This window comes from Gekko japonicus, unplaced genomic scaffold (assembly GCF_001447785.1).
Source record: "Gekko japonicus isolate JY-2015 unplaced genomic scaffold, Gekko_japonicus_V1.1 scaffold3223, whole genome shotgun sequence".
NCBI classification, from domain to species: Eukaryota; Metazoa; Chordata; class Lepidosauria; order Squamata; family Gekkonidae; genus Gekko; species Gekko japonicus.
The window spans coordinates 48,108-68,833 of NW_015163185.1; the positions used below are offsets into that span (position 1 = coordinate 48,108).

At 44.0% G+C, this 20,726-nt stretch overlaps 1 protein-coding gene across 1 annotated transcript in view; it reads right to left on the minus strand.

The window, feature by feature from the left end:
- The window catches only part of FAM126A (family with sequence similarity 126 member A), a 67,671-nt gene that overhangs the window by 37,072 nt on the left and 9,873 nt on the right, over positions 1 to 20,726 (minus strand). The window contains exons 2-5 of the mRNA XM_015407115.1: positions 14,186 to 14,265; positions 5,938 to 6,039; positions 2,912 to 3,091; positions 1,411 to 1,491 (exon numbers count right to left, since the gene is read on the minus strand). Of these exons, the coding sequence (XP_015262601.1) occupies positions 1,411 to 1,491; positions 2,912 to 3,091; positions 5,938 to 6,039; positions 14,186 to 14,236 (414 nt within the window). The 5' untranslated portion in view covers positions 14,237 to 14,265. The remainder of the gene's footprint in view (positions 1 to 1,410; positions 1,492 to 2,911; positions 3,092 to 5,937; positions 6,040 to 14,185; positions 14,266 to 20,726) is intronic.

The following is a 20,726-nucleotide window of genomic DNA, read 5'->3' on the forward strand; positions in this document are numbered from 1 at the left end:
ATTTACTAGAAAGCATGTTTAAGTTCTGTTACAAGATGCAGACTATTTTTAAGAACTTGAAATTGTTACAGGAATATAAGAACCACCATTCTGTACCAGACAAAAGGCCCATCAAGTCCAGCAGTTTGTTCAAAGTGGCCAACCAGCTACCTCTAGGAAGCCTACAAACAGGATGACTGCAACAACATCTCACCCATGCTCCCCAGCGACTGATGTAAAAAGACATTATTGCCTTTGGTACTTGGAGGGAGTAGATAACTATCATGACTAGCAGCCACTGGTATCCTTCAGACATTTAGTTCTGATGCCATTGTAAATTTAACACCTTAATGCTCAAACTATTTTTGAAATTAAGTATTCTCTACAGCGCTGGCTCTTCGGCTTTGAAACGGAGATGAGCACCGCAACCCTAGAGTCAGATTCGACTGGCTTTCGAGCAAGGGAACCTTTACTTTACTTCTGAAAAATGTTCTTACAAAGGTATACAATTGCACTTTATACTCAACAGAACTCAAACCACATTAAAATGTCTTTAAAAAATTCATCTCAACATAACATGACTTTGCACTCTTATATCTGTGAGACCATCTCTCCCCCTGGGTACAGCTACGACAGCTTCACTCATCTGAGCAAAGTCTTCTGCAGGTGCAAACCTGTAAATGGGCAAAACTGACAACTGCCCATACACATGCCTTCTCTGCTGTGGCCCCCACTTTATGGAATGGTCTGCCTGAGGAGGTCAGGAAGGCGCCCACTCTCCTGGCTTTCTGCAAACTATGCAAAACCGAATTATTTGAGAGAGCTTTTCTACTCAGGCAAGAGAGTTCCACTGTACTAAACGATTCACAAAATTCCTTGGATAAATTATTAGGGATTGTGGTCTATACTACTGTGTTTAGCTTACTGAAACTAGGATCCTACTATGTGACTTTTGAATCATTTAATGTGTCATGTTAATACTTATGCTTCGTTTCAGTTCTGTTTTTAGAGTTCTGATTGGTTCTACAACCCTAATCCTATTGCATAGTTTATCGAATACCCCATCCTGTTGATTGTATTGTCTCACTCTGTGTAATCTGTCTTGAGTTCAAGTGAGAAAGGTGACTATAAATAACATAAACAAGCAAACAAAAATCAGTATTTTCATGTTATCTAACTCAGACACATGAGGGTTATTTTTAGATTCTTTGGAGTCCACTATTTTGCAAAGCAGAGCTGCTCTGGCTGTAGTCAGGGCATTGCTGCATCTGTGACAAAGAGCAAGTAGTGTATGCAGCTGCATCGTCACATGATTTCTAGAACAAAAAGTGTCATTTTATCACTAAGATGATGAAATCTGTGCCAAATTACGCTCATAAGACATGCTACATTAAAATTACATACATCAAGTAAAACAGAAATTAAACTTACTTCATGATATACTGAAGGTTTAGATAAGGATGGAATTGTAAAACTTAACACCCTACTGTGCCCCTGTCTGTCAACTATTTCCTGTAAGACATAAAAGAAACGCAAGTCACTGCATTCTGTGCCTTATGTTGTCTGTACACAATTTCTACTATTTTCAAATGAGCAGATTATGTAAACATTTCTACAGACCTAACAGTGCATTGCACTACAAAGTCATCACATTTATTTTAAAGATAATCATTATAAAAGTCAGTAAAAAAAGATAGTCCCAGAGATATAGTTGGGGGGAAAGGTTTCCTGTAAAGTATTATTTTATAGCACTGAACCTTGCTATGGCTATTCATCACAAGTGTCCACTGGCAAGGACTGAAATGGATCTTACCCAATTTGATTATAAATCAATTTGTGTTCTGTATAGCACTCTGACATGATAGTCTCTTGTACTACTTGGCCTCTGGAATTCTTTCGTGAATGCATGCAGGTTTTTCTCCCCGTTTCCCCTCTATATTTATACCATAACTCATTGAGGTGAACGTGGCAGAAGTCAAAAACTTGCACCTCCTCTCCCCCACTACAATCGATTGTTTCAAGCATTATTCTTATAGACAGCCCGCTTCAGGTATCACAGCCAGAAAAATGGGGAAAAAATGCCTCAAACAAGTGTGGACTGAAATTGGGGAAAGCAGCATGGTTTAGCTACCCTCAGCTGCATGCTCCATTTTCTGAAAAAAGATACATTCTACACAAGAATGGGCAGACATATGAATCCACACTTTGACACCTCTGCCATGTCTAGATTGGCCCCAGAAACAAAAGTGGTTTATACAGGAAGTAACAGATCTTCAATGTCTTCTAAACTGAGATCCGCCACTCCACCACAACCCCCCTCCCCAGAATCTTTCCATCCAGCATCATACATTAGATACCAAGTGATATTGGGGAAAGGAGAGGAAACCCATTTGAGAGAGCAGAAGCCTAAATCCAACCCTGTTTTCCCTTGAAAACTAGACTGTACTCTTCTGGTTTCCAGCTTGGGCTGGGCAGCAGTGTTGCTGCATGCTCTGTGAAGAATTCCTTCATTTAATTGTTTTTATATTCTGATTTTCAGGGTCACTGACTTAGAATCTATTTTATTGCAAAGTAGCTGCCTTTGGCAGCCTCAATTTTTTTTTATTTTTCTTCTGTCGGAGATAGTCTTTGCCAGCCCCCTGGACCGGGAGGGAGCTCCCCCACTTTTGCAGGCTCCTCCCCACCGCCGGCCAGCAGGGGGAAACCCTGCTCACAAATGCCCCAGAACATGACGTGATGACATCACCCAGAAGTGACAACATTATGTCGCCGACACTGCGTAGCGACACTAATTTTTGGGCGACACTCTATGGTAAATTTGGGCTCAAATCATAGACATTTCAACTGTGAGTCAGAATAATATCTGTTAATGTGGATGATTTGTACTTTACCCCCAGACAGAGAAATTAGTGTCTCAGATGTGAATACAAACCAAATTGTAAATTCCTAGGAGAAGTGCTTCGATGCAGCCACTGCTTTGTAGATCTTTACTTGCAGAAACAGCGAGATAGCACCATATCAATTCTGGAAGAAACTGCAGTGTGAATTGTAGAAGCAGTTCCTCAGCACTACGATAGAACTCAAACAGCTGATGACAGACTGGCTCCAGCAACTGAAACAAAAGTAAATATCAAATAGTTGTGTCAACAATGTCACATCTCAAAATATGCTTTCCTACTATTGAAGAGGTAGCATTTTTCAGTTTTCAGATGAAAAAACAGGTTGCTTACCCGTAATTGATGATCTTCGAATGGTCAGCTGTACAGTATCACACATGGGTTGGGCGCCTGCGCGCGACCTCGACCGGAGAAACTTCTAGAGCTTTGCCTCAGAAAGCTTTTGGCGGGCTCTTTTCCCACCCTGGGGAGCAGGCACATACTGCGCATGCCTGGAGCGGGGGAGAAAGAAAAAACACCCAAAGGTCCTACCTGGGGACGCAGCAGGGTCAAGCGAAGAGAGATCGCAGCTCTGACTGGCCGAATGCAGCATGCCGTCAAGTTCGGATGTCGAGTGCATAGTGGGTCATGAAGGTCGATGCCGAGGACCACATAGCAGCTGCACAGATGTCTTCTAACGGGACACCAGCCAGGAAAGCGATGGACGTCGTAATTACAAGAGTTGAACCAGTTGGAAGAGGGAGCTGGCAGCTGCAGAAAACACAAAGAATACTGACACAGCATCATCAGCGAGAAAAAACACCCAAAGGTCCTACCTGGGAACGCAGCAGGATCAAGCGAAGAGAGATCGCAGCTCCGACTGGCCGAATGCAGCATGCCGTCAAGTTCGGATGTCGAGTGCGTAGTGGGTCATGAAGGTCGATGCCGAGGACCACATAGCAGCTGCACAGATGTCTTCTAACGGGACACCAGCCAGGAAAGTGATGGACGTCGATACTGCTCATGTGGAATGGGCAGTGACACAGGTAGGAACGGGTTGACGTGCAAGCTCATGGCAAAGGACTATGATGGAAGTCACCCATTTAGACAAGCGTTGAGAGAAAATCGGCTCCCCCACATGAGGGGGGCCATAGGCAAGGAACAGCCGAGGAGATTTACGTATAGGCTGAGTCCTATGTAAATAAAAAGAGAGCGCTCTGCGCACATCGAGGCAAAGAGTGTGGGCGGTGGTGTCGGTGGCCGCAAAGTGGACTTGTGGGACACAACAGCCACAGCAGGAGTCAATGTTGTTAAACCAGTGATGACGACCGGGTCAACAGCCGAAGTCGAAGCCGATGTCGAGGGCTTGACTTTCGATTTCGACGGAGCCTTATCCTCAGGCCATTTAGGCTTTAGCTTTGGTGCTTTGGGAGCCCCATCCAATCTTTGAGGGACAGAAGAATGAGAAGCGGCCGAAGACATCGCAGGGCACAAAGCTGCCTCTAAAAGCACAGCTCTAAGCCGAGCCTCCCTATTACGTCTAGCTTGCCTAGTAAAACTAGTGCAATGGACGCAGCTATCGACCCTATGGGATTCCCCAAGACAAAGAAGGCAAAAATCGTGACCATCGTTCGAAGGTATCTTAGCTGGGCAACGACGACACACTTTAAAAATCTTGTTTTGCCCATACAAATCTCCTCCCCACCCACAAATGTGGGGGGGGGGGGGAGAGAAAAAGAAAGAAAGTGAAGAAAAAAGGACTGTTTTGTTGTTGTTTTTTGAAATAGAGGGAAAGAAGAGCGAAGCAAATAAACAAAGACCGAAGAAGGCAGACGAACAAATATACTCAGCTGAGGCAAAATACGGAGAGCAACAGGAACGAGGAGTGAACATGCAGGCGGTCGAAGAAGAACTGAGTGGGAGGCGGCTCTCTCCCCTGCTCCAGGCATGCGCAGTACGTGCCTGCTCCCCAGGGTGGGAGAGAGCCCGCCAAAAGCTTTCTGAGGAAAAGCTCTAGAAGTTTCTCTGGTCGAGGTCGTGCACAGGCACCCAACCCATGTGTGGGACTGCAAAGACACCACGACGAAGATCTAAATGTTTGTTAACAGTCTCTTGCACTTAGTAACCTCATGTTCTCCTAGATATTGCTAAGTATCACTCTTCCCGAATAATGAGGACAGACAAGTTTTTGAATTACTGCTTAACATGTAACAGTTGCAAAAGAAGAGTCATGCGAAGAACATATTAACTTAACCAGTGGAACTGAGGAGGAGGGGCATAATAATGGTTATGCTAATAATATCAAGGGGAGTCATGTAAGACAGATGACTAGGGCAAGGAGAAAAGAGGGACATGAAGGAGGAATAATAATAAAATTTCACCAGCAAAGTTAGGCAAATTCAGCAATTACTAACCAGATAAAATAAATTTAACAGTTTTATCACAAATTGTAGTTAGTGATTATTCAGTCAACTGATTTTTTTGGTGCCTCCAGTCAACTACTTTCCGTTGCCACAACTTTTACCATCCCATCAGAGGGCCAAAATCTACAGGTTCAGCTGGAGGAGATTACAGCTCTGCCTTATGAGAACTGTGAGACAAATATCCTATTTTTATTGAAACCCCAATGAAAGAAGTAGAGAAAGATAAGACTGCAACAGAGGGGAAAAAACTAGTGAACCTTCTAGAACTCAGAAGAACAAGAAACTTGCCTACTCACTTCAAAGCAGGCTGGTGAGCAGGGAAAATTATTACCCTTTTAAATAAAAGGGCTTCAGTCTAATTTGTTTGCTTTGCCCCATCAACTTCCAAGTCAAGGCTGTCAGCTGAGAGGAAGAATAATTTAATATTAAATTTCCAGTATCCAGGTCTACAAAGAAAAGTTGGAATATGCATCACCCTCACCATGGAAGGGCACTGAAGCAGGGTACTATGAAGGGAAAACATGCTTTTGTGTTCTGCATACTTCCTGACATACTGTCCAATGCTTCACTCCTTTTTGATTGTGCTGCTTTATAAAACCTGTACAATTTATTTTCAAAACATACAAAAGTTCAGTGTAGTTCTGTACATATTTACCTACCTCACTCTGTGGATCCTGAATAACTTTGTACAAAGATGAAACCAGAGAACTCTTGTTTTTCAGATTTTTAGCATAGTTTGGTATGGATGCTTCTGGTGCTGTCTAACAAAAACATTTTACAGACACATTAATGCAATATATAAATGTGCTAAACTAACAGCAAGAGTTCCCATTCTACAGAAAATGCATTAATCCCAGAAGTACTGAATTCGGTTGACATAAAAAAATAAACCTATAGAAGTAGCTCAGTTTTAAGAGCACATTTAGTACTCTGGGGGTGCGTCCAGATGGCGTGCTGGGAGCGGTTTAAATGGCTCCAGTCCCGATGCCACCCGGAGAATCGCGATCACACTCACCTTCCTTGTTCTGGATCGCTGCGCAGCCACATCGCTTCCCGCCGTTCACACGCAGGAGCGTGCCTCGGTGGGGTTTTCTTTCAGATTGAGCATGCGCACAGGAAGCCATCCGTTGAACTAAAATTTTAGTGCGTGCGCAGAACAGCGATTTTCACACTTCCATTTAGACTTTAAATGAACACTTCCCTTTAAATTTTTACCCAGAAACTGGCCTCTGTGAGGTCCCGAACTTGCCTAAACACTAAAACTAAGCACCATTTAAATTTTGATTTTAATAACTTAGGAACAGAGCTCCGCCCATGCGCATACCCTTCCCCTCCCCACAACAGACACCCTGTGAGGTAGGTGGGGCTGAGAAAGCTCTTGACAGAAACTGCTCTTTTTCCAGAACAGCTCTTATCAGAACTACGGCTTGCCCAAGGTCACCCAGCCAGGTGCAAGTGGAGGAGTGAAGAATCAAACCCGGTTCTCCCAGATTAGAGTCCGTGCACTTAACCACTACACCAAACTGGCAACTCCATGTATTCATGTGTGTATAGTACAGCAGACAATTGAAATAAACCTGGGGCTACTCGGAAAACCTCATTCTGTGGCTTGCTGGTTGCCACCAAGGAAAATCCCTAGATGCTGCTTTGAGTGCCTCTGTGCTGCCTTCTCTTGGCAAAGCTTCACCACTAATATCTTGCTCACCATTGACTTACCACAATTTGTGGGCAAGTAATGGACAAGCAATGGACAAGAAAGAAACAAGTACCACATAGCACTACTCCCACTACTGCCATTCTTAGGTGCCTCCTCCACCCAGCATGGCTACTTCCTAATGAAAGGAAAGGAATTTTATGTACTCATCATCATCTATACATACTGCACGTGTTTTATCCTGCCAGTAAAATGTTCTTTACAAACACACTACCTCTGATTTCTTCAATCAACATGCAGAGATACAGAGATAGGAAAGCCAAAATAAAAGCCTGAGCAAATTAAAAGTGTCTTAATTTTGCACCTAAATGACAGAACAGTATGTTCCAAATAGTCTTTCAAAGGGAGGACATTGCATAAACATGGCACTGCTAAAGAAAAGCTCTGTGCCCAGTTATCACCCACTTCAATTCTGTAAGCAGGGGCAGAAAAAACAGGATTTCAGATGATGATCTTAACTGGCAGCTGGACAGTATAGGAAAACGCAGTCCTTCAAGTACCCTAGTCTCAAGCTCAGTTGGTAAAAGGGTCAATACTTAGATATTCAGTAATTAGAGATGGGTACAGTCCAGGAAAAAAACAGACCATGGATGTTCAAGGTCTGTGGGGTTTATGGAACCCTGGATCATGAACCTCCACATTTGACGTACTGGGTCATGGTCTATTTGGGTCTGTGATGCCATGTGGCTTACAAAGCCATTTAAAAGGAATGTGTGCACTTTAAATGGTTTTTGCAAACCTGTGCAGCCCATGAGTGAAGGCCAAGCAGCGAATTCATCTACTTCCAGTTCCCTTCTGGGTGTACCAGAAGTGGGTGAACTCACAGCTCAGCCTTCACTTGCACATTGTGATCCTTTACAAAAGCCATTTAAAGGGGCTGCATTCCTTTTAAATGGCTTTTGCAAGCCCCGCCAACATGGACCTTACAAACCTCCTGGGAGGGTTGTGGGAGGTCCTTGTCGGTGGGATGGCATGGACTGGGCTCACAGACCACAAACTGGGCCCCGGTCCGTGGAGAAATTAGGCCCGCGGTCCCATACATGCCCCTTCCTATTAGTAATACAACCAGTTTGGTGTAGTGGTTAAGTGTACGGGCTCTAATCTGGGAGAACCGGGTTTGATTCCCCACTCCACCACTTGCACCTGGCTGAATGACCTTGGGAAAGCCGTAGTTCTGATAAGAGCTGTTCTGGAAAAAGAGCAGTTTCTGTCAAGAGCTTTCTCAGCCCCATCTACTTCACAGGGTGTCTGTTGTGGGGAGGGGAAGGGAAAGGGAAAGGAGTTTGTAAACTGCTCTGAGACAACTTTGGGTAGTGAAGGGTGGGGTATAAATCCAATCTCTTCTTCTTCTTAATTAAAATATTTATACTCCACCTTTCCTTGTGGTTCATATTAAGCAATGATGCTTCTTGCTTGTTTATCTCATTTATACCCTGTCTTTCTCCCCAGTGGGAACCCAAAACAGTTTTCACTGTTTTCTTCACTCCCATTTTATTTCAACAACTCTGTGAGCTAGGTTAAGCTGGGCACATGAGACTGGCTCAAGGTCATCCAGCAAGCTTCCATGGCAGAGTGGGAATTTAAGCCTGGGTCTCCCATATCTTAGTCTGACACTATAGCCCCTACACCACAATAGGAGTTGCCTATTCACGAAAACATGGCTGATGTGGGTTTACCCTGACTAGGGTCCCTTTCAGACTTTTCTCAAGGGGAATGTAAAATCAAATTAACAGAAAATTTGATAATAGAAGAATATACTTGTCAATGTTTTTAATGCACAATTATTTAAAAAGTTTAAACCAGAAAAAACCTGGGTTTGAACAATTTAAAACAGAATTATATACGATGAGCATGTTATTGCTAAAACATACAAAACACTATCTAAATTCAAGACAGAGGAGGAACGAGTGAAAGAATGATAAAATAGGCAAAAAATGTTGGACATAATATACAAATGAAACAATGGGAATATATATGCAAGGAAAGGCTTAAATTTATGTTAAGTTCTAGTCTCAAAGATAATTTTTATCAAATGATGTACTGATGGTATATGTCACCAGAGAAATTAGATAAAATATATAAAATATCTCAAATAGATGGTGGAAATGTGAACAACATGAAGGAACATTTTGTCACTTACAGTGGACTTGCAATAAAGCTAAAAGACTGAGGTACAAATGAACCCAGAGGTGTTTCTTCTGGGTCTAATGGACTGACACTTGGAAAAAAGTATGAAACTTTGTTATTATACATGGCAACAGCAACAAGATTACTCTATGCACAAAAATGGAAAAGTTCAACACTACCTACAAAAGAAGAAGATTTGATGAAGATAATGAAACTTGTAGAGATGGCTAAATTTACTGCTTTGATCAGAGAAAAGACATTATCTACCTTTATTGTCAATTAGAAACCTCTTATAGACATTTTGCATGAAGTAGAAAAAAATGAACGGATGACTTGTGAATTTGATGATTAAGGGAATAAAAAATATATAAGCAATAAGGAAAAGGGAATTAATATTTGCCTGCAATAATAGAGTTAAGAGTTTGTAAAGAAATATTGATCCCTATACTTTCATGTTCCCCTTGTGTGATTCCTAGAAGTTTCATGTTCCCCTTAGGAATGTATCTGCCTCACCCCTGAAGCCACATGGCTTGACCATTTGTCCAGATTGCCCCCATAAATCCAGATGCCTCAGTGAAGCATGTAGAAGGGTTGGGATGCTATCACCTTACTGCGCAGAAGATGACTGCTACTCTCCCAACATTACCCCCACCCATTGACCAAATTTGGAAAGTTCCTGCCTCATTGGGTTGGCTGCTGGCCAGGGCCGGCCTAATGAGATGGGGGTTCAAATTGACCAACACAGAGAGAAGAGCTCACTTTTTGGCTTACTTCTGAATGTACCCTGAAATGCTGTATCTCCGTCGTGTGCTCTCTGGGAGAGAACAAAGGATTTCTGGAGCACATGGCAGGGACCCTGGACAAAGATGAGACTTAGTAGAATTCATTCCAATGGACTGTCTTGGACTATTGACCCTCCTGAATGTTGGTAAATATACTCTATTGTATAGTTAGGCAAACTGTTGCTTAGCCTTTCTTATTTTTCTAATCTCCTATGGTCTGATGGCAAACTCTGCTAAATAAACTATACTCTGTTATAACTGTGTCTGATTGATGTACCTTTGACTCCAAGGCTTTTCCTAGTGCCTGAGACTGCTTGTCCAATTGCTGCTACCTTGTTAAGAATATTCTTATATAAGTCCCAAAAGCCAGTCAAGGGTTTGAACCTTCTCTTGGGCTGGAAGGGGACCATAGTTGAAAGGTTCTGGTGGCATGTGTCTTAAATCCAGAGAGAGACTATCTCTCCTGGGTTCTTGTGTAAAATTCCTTGTCTCAGTCTATGATCCTTTCCCTTTCCATTCCTGGACTGGACTGGGGGAGAGACAGGATCATGACATTAAATTTGGAGTTTTACTTATATTTGCCATAGAGAAAATCGGAACTCTTTTCTTTATATTTATTTCTGTATTTTTTTCTTCCAGGATTTCCAGCCAAACTGGCCTGGAGGAGGACTGGGGCTCCAGATGTCCTGGAAACTGCAACCTAGGGCACACCAACCATGTGCCGTCATCCCAGAATGCACACTGCCTATGCTCTTCCCCAACCAGTTTGCTGTGAATTCTAAGCCTCAGATCTAGTACCAGAAGACAGGTTTGGGGACTGACCAACCAGTCCAAGTCAAGGCCTCCAAAAGTCACGCTACCAACGAGGCAGTTGCTCTTCATATGCTGATCAGGGGACCAGCTCCATCAGCATCTTCCCTTATTAATATCACACTCTCAGTACAAGAGTAAGATTCGAACCCAGTGGCACCTTAGAGACTAGCAAGATTTCCAGGGTATGCATTTTCCAGAATCAAAGCTCCCTTCGTTAGATACTCTGACTCTCACGGATACCCAAAAAAACCTTGCTGACTTCCAAAGGGCTACCAGGCTGCAACCCAGCTTTTCTAATGCACACTGAACGATCTACCCTCTGAAAAGAGTCGCTACCCTTTACCAGGAGGTTACCCCAGACACTGCTCTTCTGGAACCTGTCCCTGGGCTTGAGCCCCACTAGAGCTGTGTCCACACTCAAAAGGGAATCAGATTAAAGGTCCACCTTAGCTCAGGACTCTGTTCCAAGGCACGAAGTCAGAGGATCTCTGACTTTGGTACACAAAAGTACCTTGACTCATGGAGGCTCCACTGAGCAATTCGGGCAGCCAAGCAGTGCCGACTTTCGGCAGGAGAGTGGCAGATATGGGGGGTCCCCTGCAGCAGCAGCTCTGATCCTCAGTGCCGAAAGGCTTACCTGGCCCGCACAGGCAGCTGAAGGGGTAGGGGCTGCAGCACATGGTGGGCGCATCAGGCAGGAGGCCGAAGCTGTGGCACTCTCAGAGGGGCTTGAGCTCAGCCAGGTGCTAGAGATCCAGCCAGCAGAAGAGCTTGCCGAGCAGGAGGTGCGGTGGGGTGGCCAGGCGGGCCTCATTGGCACGGGAGACCAGGACACAGCCACTGGGCAGGCCCCCGCAGGACTCAACGGCTTCCAGGAAGCTGTTGAGGGAGCGCTCCTTGAGGTGCTTGAGCAGCACGTAGGTGCTGGCCTTGAGCTCTTGCTCCAGCAGTGAGAGGCAGCAGCAGCAGGGTCCGACCAGGGAGGAGGAGGAGGCGGCACCGTCGGGCTCCTGCTTGGCGAAGAGGCAGCAGCTCACCGTTGTCTTGCCACTGCCCGGACTCTGGCCGCTGGCACCCTCTGCCTCCTACTCCCGGTCCGGCAACACCCAGGCAGGCTCGCCCTCCTCACCACCGCCACACGCCATGTCCCACTCCTCCTCGACGCCAATGCCACCATCCCAGTCGCCGTGATCGTCGTCGGCCAGCACCCAGCTTCTCTAGAGGCACCACACCAGCCCGGCCCATTTAGACCGGAACATACAAGGCTTGCAACCAGCGGCACTGGGGCTCAGACCCGCTGCCACCTCCCCAACCAACAGGAGGCGCGCTGCAGCATCGGGCCACACCCCCCCCCCTTGGGAGCTGCTGAAAGAGGATTCAAGGCAAGGGCCTCCACGGCTATCGACTCCAACCTCCAGCCTGCTGGAGTCGCAAGCAGCCCAGGTGACCAAGCCGAACCCTTTCTCAGGTTAGAGAAATGGCAGTGGGGGGAACAACACGCACAGGGGGGGAACAACACACACACGGGGGGGGAACAACACGCATGGGGGGGGACAACAGTCTGAATTTTCAAGGAGCCAGGTTTTTGAAGACGAAGGGAAGCCCAAACCACCTTTCCCGCTAGAAGCCGCCAAACCCCCTTTGTAGTTCCTTGCCAGTCGGCACTGATTGCAGTGCGCTGGGCAGCTGCGTGGGATGTTGAGCGAGGCAGTCCTTACTAGAGAAGGGGAGGAGGGAATAAAGGCGAGGGACGTGCGCGCACCCCCATCTGACCCCACTCGCTTGTGTGTTGCAGCTCCAGGCGCTGGGGGAACTGTGCTTCGGCGACTCAAGCGAGAACAGCAAACTGCAGAGCAGAAGGAGGGCCCAGGCAATGTGGAGTCCTTATGGGCGGCAACGGGACATACACGACAGCTCATACCCAATGCTCTGCTTGGATTGCCACTTCTGGGTGAGCGGAGCAGGGCTTTTGGTGAGGGAGGGGCGGAGAGGGGAGGGGCGGGCTCAGAAGCCAGCCAGAATGTTGTTCCGGTGCATTCTGCCCCAAAAATAGCTCTGCATATACATACATACGTATGTATGTATATAAAAGAGAGACATTTATTCTCTCTATTATGAAATTCTCAATAAAGCTCTTTTTTAAAAAAAATCCCAAGTTTCAAAAAGATTGGACTGGGGGTCCAATTCTGTGACCCCACAAAAGAAGGTGCCCCCATCCTCCATTGTTTCCAAAGGAGGGGGAAAGGCATTTAAAAGGAGCACAGTCCCTTTAAATGCCTTCTGCAAGCCATGCCACGAGAGAACTCCAAAGTGACAAGTTGACCTCCCTTGAGCTGTGGTGGCTCAAGTGGTTAAGACGCTGAACTGCAGGCTGTGGAAGTTCAGTAGTTCAGTAGTTCAGCGGTTCGAAACCCGGGTGCCGCATGATGGAGTGAGCTCCCATCTCTGGTTCCAGCTCCTGCCAACCTAGCAATTCGAAAGCAAGAAATTGCAAATAGATAAATAGGTACCACTTCGGTGGGAAGGTAACAGCGTTCCGTGCGCCTTGGTGTTTAGTCATGCCGGCCACATGACCACGGAAACGTCTTCAGACAGCACTGGCTCTTCGGCTTTGAAACGGAGATGAGCACCGCAACCCTAGAGTCGGATTCGACTGGCTTTCGAGCAAGGGAACCTTTACCTTTTTAAACACCTTCCAGGTGAACTTGCTGCTTTGGAGTTCAAAGAGACTGTGTTCCCTTTAAATGTCTTTTCCCGCTCCACTGGAAACAATGGAGGATGGGAGCACCTTCTTCTGGGGCTCATAGAACTGGACCCCCAGTCACATCTTTTTGAAAATTGGGGACGGGGTTTGATGACAGGCACCAGCAGCTATGCTGCAAATTTGGTGCCTCAACCTCAAAAAAACAGCCCCCCCCGAGCCCCAGATACCCCTGTCTCGATTCTCCACTATAGCCTATGGGGACCATTGACTTTAATGCTCCCCCTAAGTTATAATGGAGCCAGAAAAAATTGGCAATCCCAAATAATTCCTGAATCTCAATACCATGCCAGTACTGGGATTTGGGAATATAGGGAAATACCAATATTTTTCAGGTTCAATATATACCTTTTCCCACACGTGCCTAGGACTCACCACAAAACAGTGCCTCTCAGATCCTACCTAGCAGTCCTAAGGGATTCCATTATCAATAGAGCTGAAAGATCCAAAAAGACTCATCAGAGATGTATTTTCCCTGTTTCTCTCCCAGTGCACATAACCCACCAGGGTGACCAGGACAGTTTGAAAATCAAATTAAAAAAAAATTCAAATGGATTTTATCCTTCACAGCTTGTGTGTTGCTTCAGATTTTGACCCAAATGTATCTCAATGCAGTCACAATACTATTTGAAGCAGAATGGAAATAAATATTGCGTGCTATCAAAAAAAATTTACTAGCATTCAATATTTAAAGCAATACAGAAAATTACCTTGAATTCTGATAGCCATTCTTCTACAATCCCTGTATCCACAGCCAACATCTTCCAACATTTGTTCTGAAGTTTTCAACCTTTAAATTTATAGAAAAAAGCAAGTGCTTATTTTGAAATACATTTGTTCTTTCCGAAAAAACTGAATGCACTAGAAGGTAGATATCTAAATGAATAGGAAGACCTCTGTTTCTATTGCTATGTATAACAATAAATGCAATTCTCTTCTTGTTTAAAATGGTGCATTAAAACAGCACTACACATTTCAACTCCAGTAGTTAACGTTTTATTTATACCTTGGTGCATCATATCAAAGAACGTATAAGAACACATGAACGTATAAGAATGATGAATGATAGAAAATACAAAAGCCGCATAAAGACACAACCGGAGAACCAGTTTGGCGCAATCGTTAAGTGTGCGGACTCTAATCTGGGAGAATTGGGTTTGATTCTCCACTCCTCCACTTGCAGCTGCTGGATGACCTTGGGCAAGCCATAGTTCTGTCAGAACTGTTCTCTCAAGGACAATTCTGGAAAGAGCTCGCTCAACCCCACCTACCTCACAGGGTGTCTGTTGTGGGGAGGGGAAGGGAAAGGAGTTTGTAAGCTGCTCTGAGACTCTGAGTGAAGGGCGGGGTATAAATCCAATCTCATCTCTTCTTCTTACTACTAAATATTAAGAAGGGCAACTAAGTACCTGATGCCCAACATAATCATATTTTCTTTGAACCAGACACCTATTTCTTTTAGAATATTTGTATCCCACAACCTTACGGTATATCTTTTATCAAATTTAAATTATATTTTGTTATCTGTTTATTCTTTTATATATATGCGTGTATATGATTTATGCTGGACTTTGACCGTATTAATAAATCTGAATCTGAAAGAAATCTGAAAATATCCCATGGCCCAAGGTCCTGAGTCATTTTATAATGTAGTAAAAGCTCTATCTGTTAATGGACAGATGAACTAGGCCCCAGATGTTTTAGACAGGGCCTTGGGGGCTGTGGCTGGTTGATTACAGCAGAGCTGGTTGAAGTCGAATCCAATGAAGACAGAGGTCCTGTACCTGAGCCACGGGGGACTGGATGTGGAAATATGGCTCCAAGCTCTGGGCAGGGCATTATTGATTCCAGTGCCAAGAATGAGGAGCCTTGGAGTAATACAGGATACCTCATTATCTATGGAGGCCCAGGTCACCGCAGTTGCCAAATCAGCTTTTTCCCACCTGTAGCGGGTGCAGCAACTGGTTCCATATCTTTCTGCCTGTGACTTGGCTACAGTGATCCACCTTTAAGGCCTTGAGCAGGCAGGAACCAACATACCTACAGGACTGCCTCTCCCCATATGTGCCCCGTCAAGCCTTGCGCTCATCAGACCAGCATTGACTGGTAATCCCCAGCCCCAAAGACATCCATCTAGCCTCAACCGGGGCCAGGGCTTTTTCGACCTTGGCCCCAACGTGGTGGAATGAGCTCCCGCTAGCAATCAGGGCCCTGCAAGACTTTTTTCAGTTCCACAGGACCTGTAAGACAGAGCTATTCTTCCAGGTTTTTAGGTGAGGCAGCAGACATCAAATGTCATCTGGCCCCTCCTGTTACCATCTGTTATCTATTACAAGTTCTTCAATTTTCAAGGACTCTCAACAACAACCCCGCCTTGGTTTACCTGAGGTTAGGGTATCTACCATCTGGAACCCCTTATGCGATTTAACCCTCTCTATTTTTAACTCAATTATACCGGGACATCATGGAAATAGTTCAAAGTATCTGATTTTATTGTTCTATAACCAATGTTGTAACTTGCCCTGAGTCCATTCGTTGGAAGGGAATGATAGAAATATACTAAAATCAATAAACAAATAAAAAGCAAGTATATTTAATTACGAACACAGCCCAAGAAGCTTATATTTCGCTCTCCCCATGAATGGGCTCAGAGTGGATGACAACAAAAATTAAAACATTTCACAGTAAAAATTAAAACATTTCATAAAAATTATCCATAATAAATCATTAAAACAGATTTAAAATGATCAATGAATATAGATCAAAAAGTCCACAAAATGTATGGACACTGCAAGGATTTTTCTACAGAAAAATCTCAAAAGTAAAAATGGGGAGGGGGTAAAATTCCAAGAACAGAGAATGCCAATTGAGATTTTGCAAAATCACACAATATCAGAGTTAGCACTAGAGTTTGCCTAGCAATCAAGGTATTGAAGGCTGAGTAACCTCAGTAGTACAGAATGCTATGTGAAACCAGCAGGGGAGGGCTGAGAGAGAAAGACAAAGTGGTGAGGAGGAAAAAATAAAGAAAAGCTTAGGAAGACAGAAAGGAAAATGGAGACAGGGAAATAAGTTCAGAAAAGCCTAAGAAGAGGAGGAAAGTATATGTGGAAAGTTGTGAGGGAAGAATACTGAATAAGTTTGGGAAGACAGAGAAGGTGGCCAGGAAAGTTGGGGGGTGGGGGTGGATTTCCTTCCCCTCTGTGTTTCTCAGGTCCCAAGCTATATAAATACAAATTCACAATAACAAAAAGGCCAGCGGGGAGGGGGGATAACAAAGGCAATAAAAGCCACGGGAGCAGTAAAAAGCAAGATCTGCAAAAATAGGAATCCAGTTCATAAACACATACAGACACAGATATCACAATCTGGCACCTGCCTAGAACTCAATTAGTAAGAACCAGATGACTGAATGAAACAAGGGTAAGCAACCACCCATTTCACTTCTGAAGGGGGGGAAGGTGTCTGTGAAAACAAAGTGATAGTATAGAGGGGATAAAGAAAGGAAAAACTGGATTGTATAACTTAATTGTGCAGATCACAAATGATTATAAATAACAGAATATATAAAACAAAATATTTCTCCCTAACATCCCCTTCATTATACTTCTTAAGACACTGTCTATAAGGTCCAATGTGTTGGGGTTATTTATATTCAACATTTTGGGTTTCAAATTTCATAAAAAATCTGTTTCGCAACTACACTACTAGTTTCATTATTACTACATATTCAATATCACGTATTTTGCCACTTCTACATACTCCTTATAACTCAAAGTACAAAAGGAAAGCCTGTTAAAGATCTCATAATAAGAAAATAAGAGATTTCTGCTCAAAATCTACTTCCTTATACTAAATTATTTAAGATGTTACATTTAAAACTTATTGTCATTCTGCTTCTACACAGCAATGCATTTGTGTACAATTTTTTGAACTGTTTCTCATTCTAAATCTACATAATACGCACTTTGTGTTGATAATTTTCTTTACTCTTGAAACTGGTAATATAGTAACCACAGTTCCCTCTAAGCTGCGCTAGGGAGCTCTGGTGCACAACATTTCAGAGCGCTGCTCAAAGCATTTTAGCTTCAACTCACAACATTTTTTCCCTTCTTTAGGAAACAATGAAGGATAGGGGCATCTCCTTCTGGGGCCCACAGAACCGGACCTCCGGTCCAATTTTTTTGAACCTTGGGGGTTTTTTTTGAGGAGAGACACCAGCACCTATGCTGAAAACTTGGTGCCTCTAACTCAAAAAACATTCCCCCCGATCACCAAATACCCCCAAGATCAATTCTCCATTATAGCCTAAGGGGCTCATTGAATATAATGGTCACCATAGGATATAACTGAGCGAGAATCACCGATTTTTTTTGCACACCCCTATTATGATTTTCTGTATGATTTGGGTCACGGGGAAAAGTCAGAAAAAATATTTGAATAAATAAGCAGTTTGGGCAGGTTGATAACATTTAAGCAACTTCCTGTTTGTTAGGTTAGGTAGGGTTCTGACAGAGATTGTTCCACCTCTGTTATACTTGACCTGTAATGCTGGTTGTCATATTTCACTTAAAAAAAATAATAAAAGTAGACTGCAAGAGTTTTTTCTCCCCTGAGTGCTGGTATGTTTTCTAAGGGTCAGCATGAGGTGACAGTCCAAGATCAGGTCTACCAACTTGACTGGGGCAGGTAGACCTGTTCTCCAGAGGCCTGGTCTACCCCTGTAGAGGACAACATTTTGTGTAATGAAATTTGACTTGATTCTGTTTTCTCTTATAATGTTTAATTTATTCTTAAAAATATAGTTTAAATGTAGTTTAAGAATTCATTCTGAAATTTTTACAAGGTTACGGAAATAATCTTCCAAAAATAATTCATGCAATAGTCAAATGTAGATTTGCTCACAACTTTAATGATACTAGCTTTTTTTCACTCACAAGGCAGAATTTTTGCTCACAACACTGTGGAGCTTAGAGAGAACATTGATAGTAATCATTGAATATTCAGTCCTTCATCCCTATTATGCCAGGACCTGACTTTCCCCTGAGCATTTACCATATGTGGTAAATTTGAGCAAATTGATCGAGAGGGCGATGGCGACTCAGTTACAGAGCTTTCTAGATGACGCTTCCGTCCTTGATCCATTCCAGTCTGGCTTTCGCCCGGGGTATGGGACGGAGACTGTGTTGGTTGCCCTGACTGACGACCTCCATAGACATCTGGATCAAGGCGGTGTGGCGGCGCTGCTGTTGTTAGATCTGTTGGCCGCATTTGATACAGTCGACCACCAGCTGCTGATCCACCACCTTCCCGACGTGGGGATCCAGGGGCTCGCCCTTCAATGGCTTGCCTCTTTTCTCCAAGGTTGGAGGGTTGTGCTGGAGGAGCAGCAGTCCGGAGGCACCTGCTTGAATGTGGAGTGCCTCAGGGGGCAGTACTCTCAACTATTCTATTTTATACATGCGCTCCCTCACCCAGATTGTCCAGAGGTATGGGCTTGGGTGTCATCAATATGCAGATGACACCCAGCTCTATCTGATGCTGGGCGGCCAATCGGACTCCGACCCAGAAGATCTTCAACGGGCTCTACAGGCCGTGGCTGGGTGGCTCCGGCTGAGCCGGCTGAAGTTGAACCCGGCGAAGACGGAGGTCCTGTGTCTGGGTCGGGGTGGTATGGGATTGGGGCTACCACTTCCGGCCTTCGATGGGGCTCCTCTTGTGCCAGCTTCGGAGATTAGGAGTTTGGGGCTGCTCCTGGACCCCACCTTAACGATGGAGGCCCAGGTAGCGGCCACTGCCAGAGCAGCCTTTTATCATCTTCGGCTGGTGCAGCAGTTGGTCCCCTTCCTTAGCTGCGGCGATCTGGCCACAGTGATCCATGCGACGGTCACCTCGAGGCTAGACTACTGTAAAGCAGAGCAGGACCATCGGGTTGGACCGATGAAGTAACTGGAACATCGCGGCCCATGGCGTCCCCCCTTTTGATCTTCTGACCTCCTCCTGACATGCAATGGGGAGTGCGTTATTTCAGTCTGTCATGTATCCTGTTAGTTGTGAATTTTTAGCTTCTGTTGTTTTAATGTTTTTATTGCACATTGTGCCTTGTAAGCCGCCCTGAGCCTGCGTGCGGGGAGGGCGGGATATAAATGGAATGAAATAAATAAATAATAATATTGGCGTACATTAAGAAATTATTTTTAGTTCTCATATTCTTATCATAGAAAGCTTCTATAGGGGACAGCAGTGAGGAATTTGGAGGACTCCAACTCTAACTATATGTCTCCTTTTATGTGTTACGGTCATTTTGATTGATTTATTTATCCATAAATAATTATGTAAGCTTTCATCTAGGTCTACTGATTCAAGTTTGTTCTTTGACCTGGATTTTTAATCCAATCCACAATCCAGACCGGACCTGCCACTTGATACTATCATTTTATATTTGGAACTGCTAACCCAGCTCTTTTTCTCATCTTGGAGTATTTTAAAATTTATTCATGGTTTCTTGCCATTTCAAATACATTTATCTGTCTTTGCCACTCTGTCAATTTTTTCTTCTATAGGTATAGGTAGCATTTGGAATAAGAAATCAAATTTTGGCAAACCATTCATTTTAATTGCTGAAATTCTACCCAGCAATGAGATTTTTAATTTTTTCCATCTGGATGCATCTGCTTGTATTAGTTTCCAGATCTTCTAATAATTGTTTTTGAAAAGATTACAATTGTGTCAGGCCACATTTGTCCTGAGATATTTAATAGAATTGGTAGCTACTGTGGTTTCTATATTCTTTATAATATCTTCTTGTTGTTAAGAATTTTGTATCTGTAACGATTTCATGTTTATGTGTGTGTGCGTCTTTAAAAGTTTAGTTTGCATGGCTGTGATATTCTAGAGTGCTGGAAGCAGGCAAGTGGTATGATTGGTGAGTGGCAGAGAAGGGGAGGGGTTTTGGAATGGATGCGGTGTGGATGATTTGAATGTCTATCAGGAGTGACTGTTGGAGAAATGACAGTTAAGGTTTAACAGTAAAACAGTTAGTCAGTCAGAAGAGTGTGCTGTGTAAAAGCAGTTGCTATGAGTTACGTTTTGTCTCGGAGTTGAAGGAGACTCATCCCTGTGAGGGAAAGATTGGGTTCTGTGTAGTAAAAGAGTTAAGCAGTTTGTTCGTTTTAAGGTCTGAGAGAGAGAAGTCTTGTGTGTGTTATGAAAAGTTAAAGCATAAAGAAACAGTAACCATATATGGCCTAA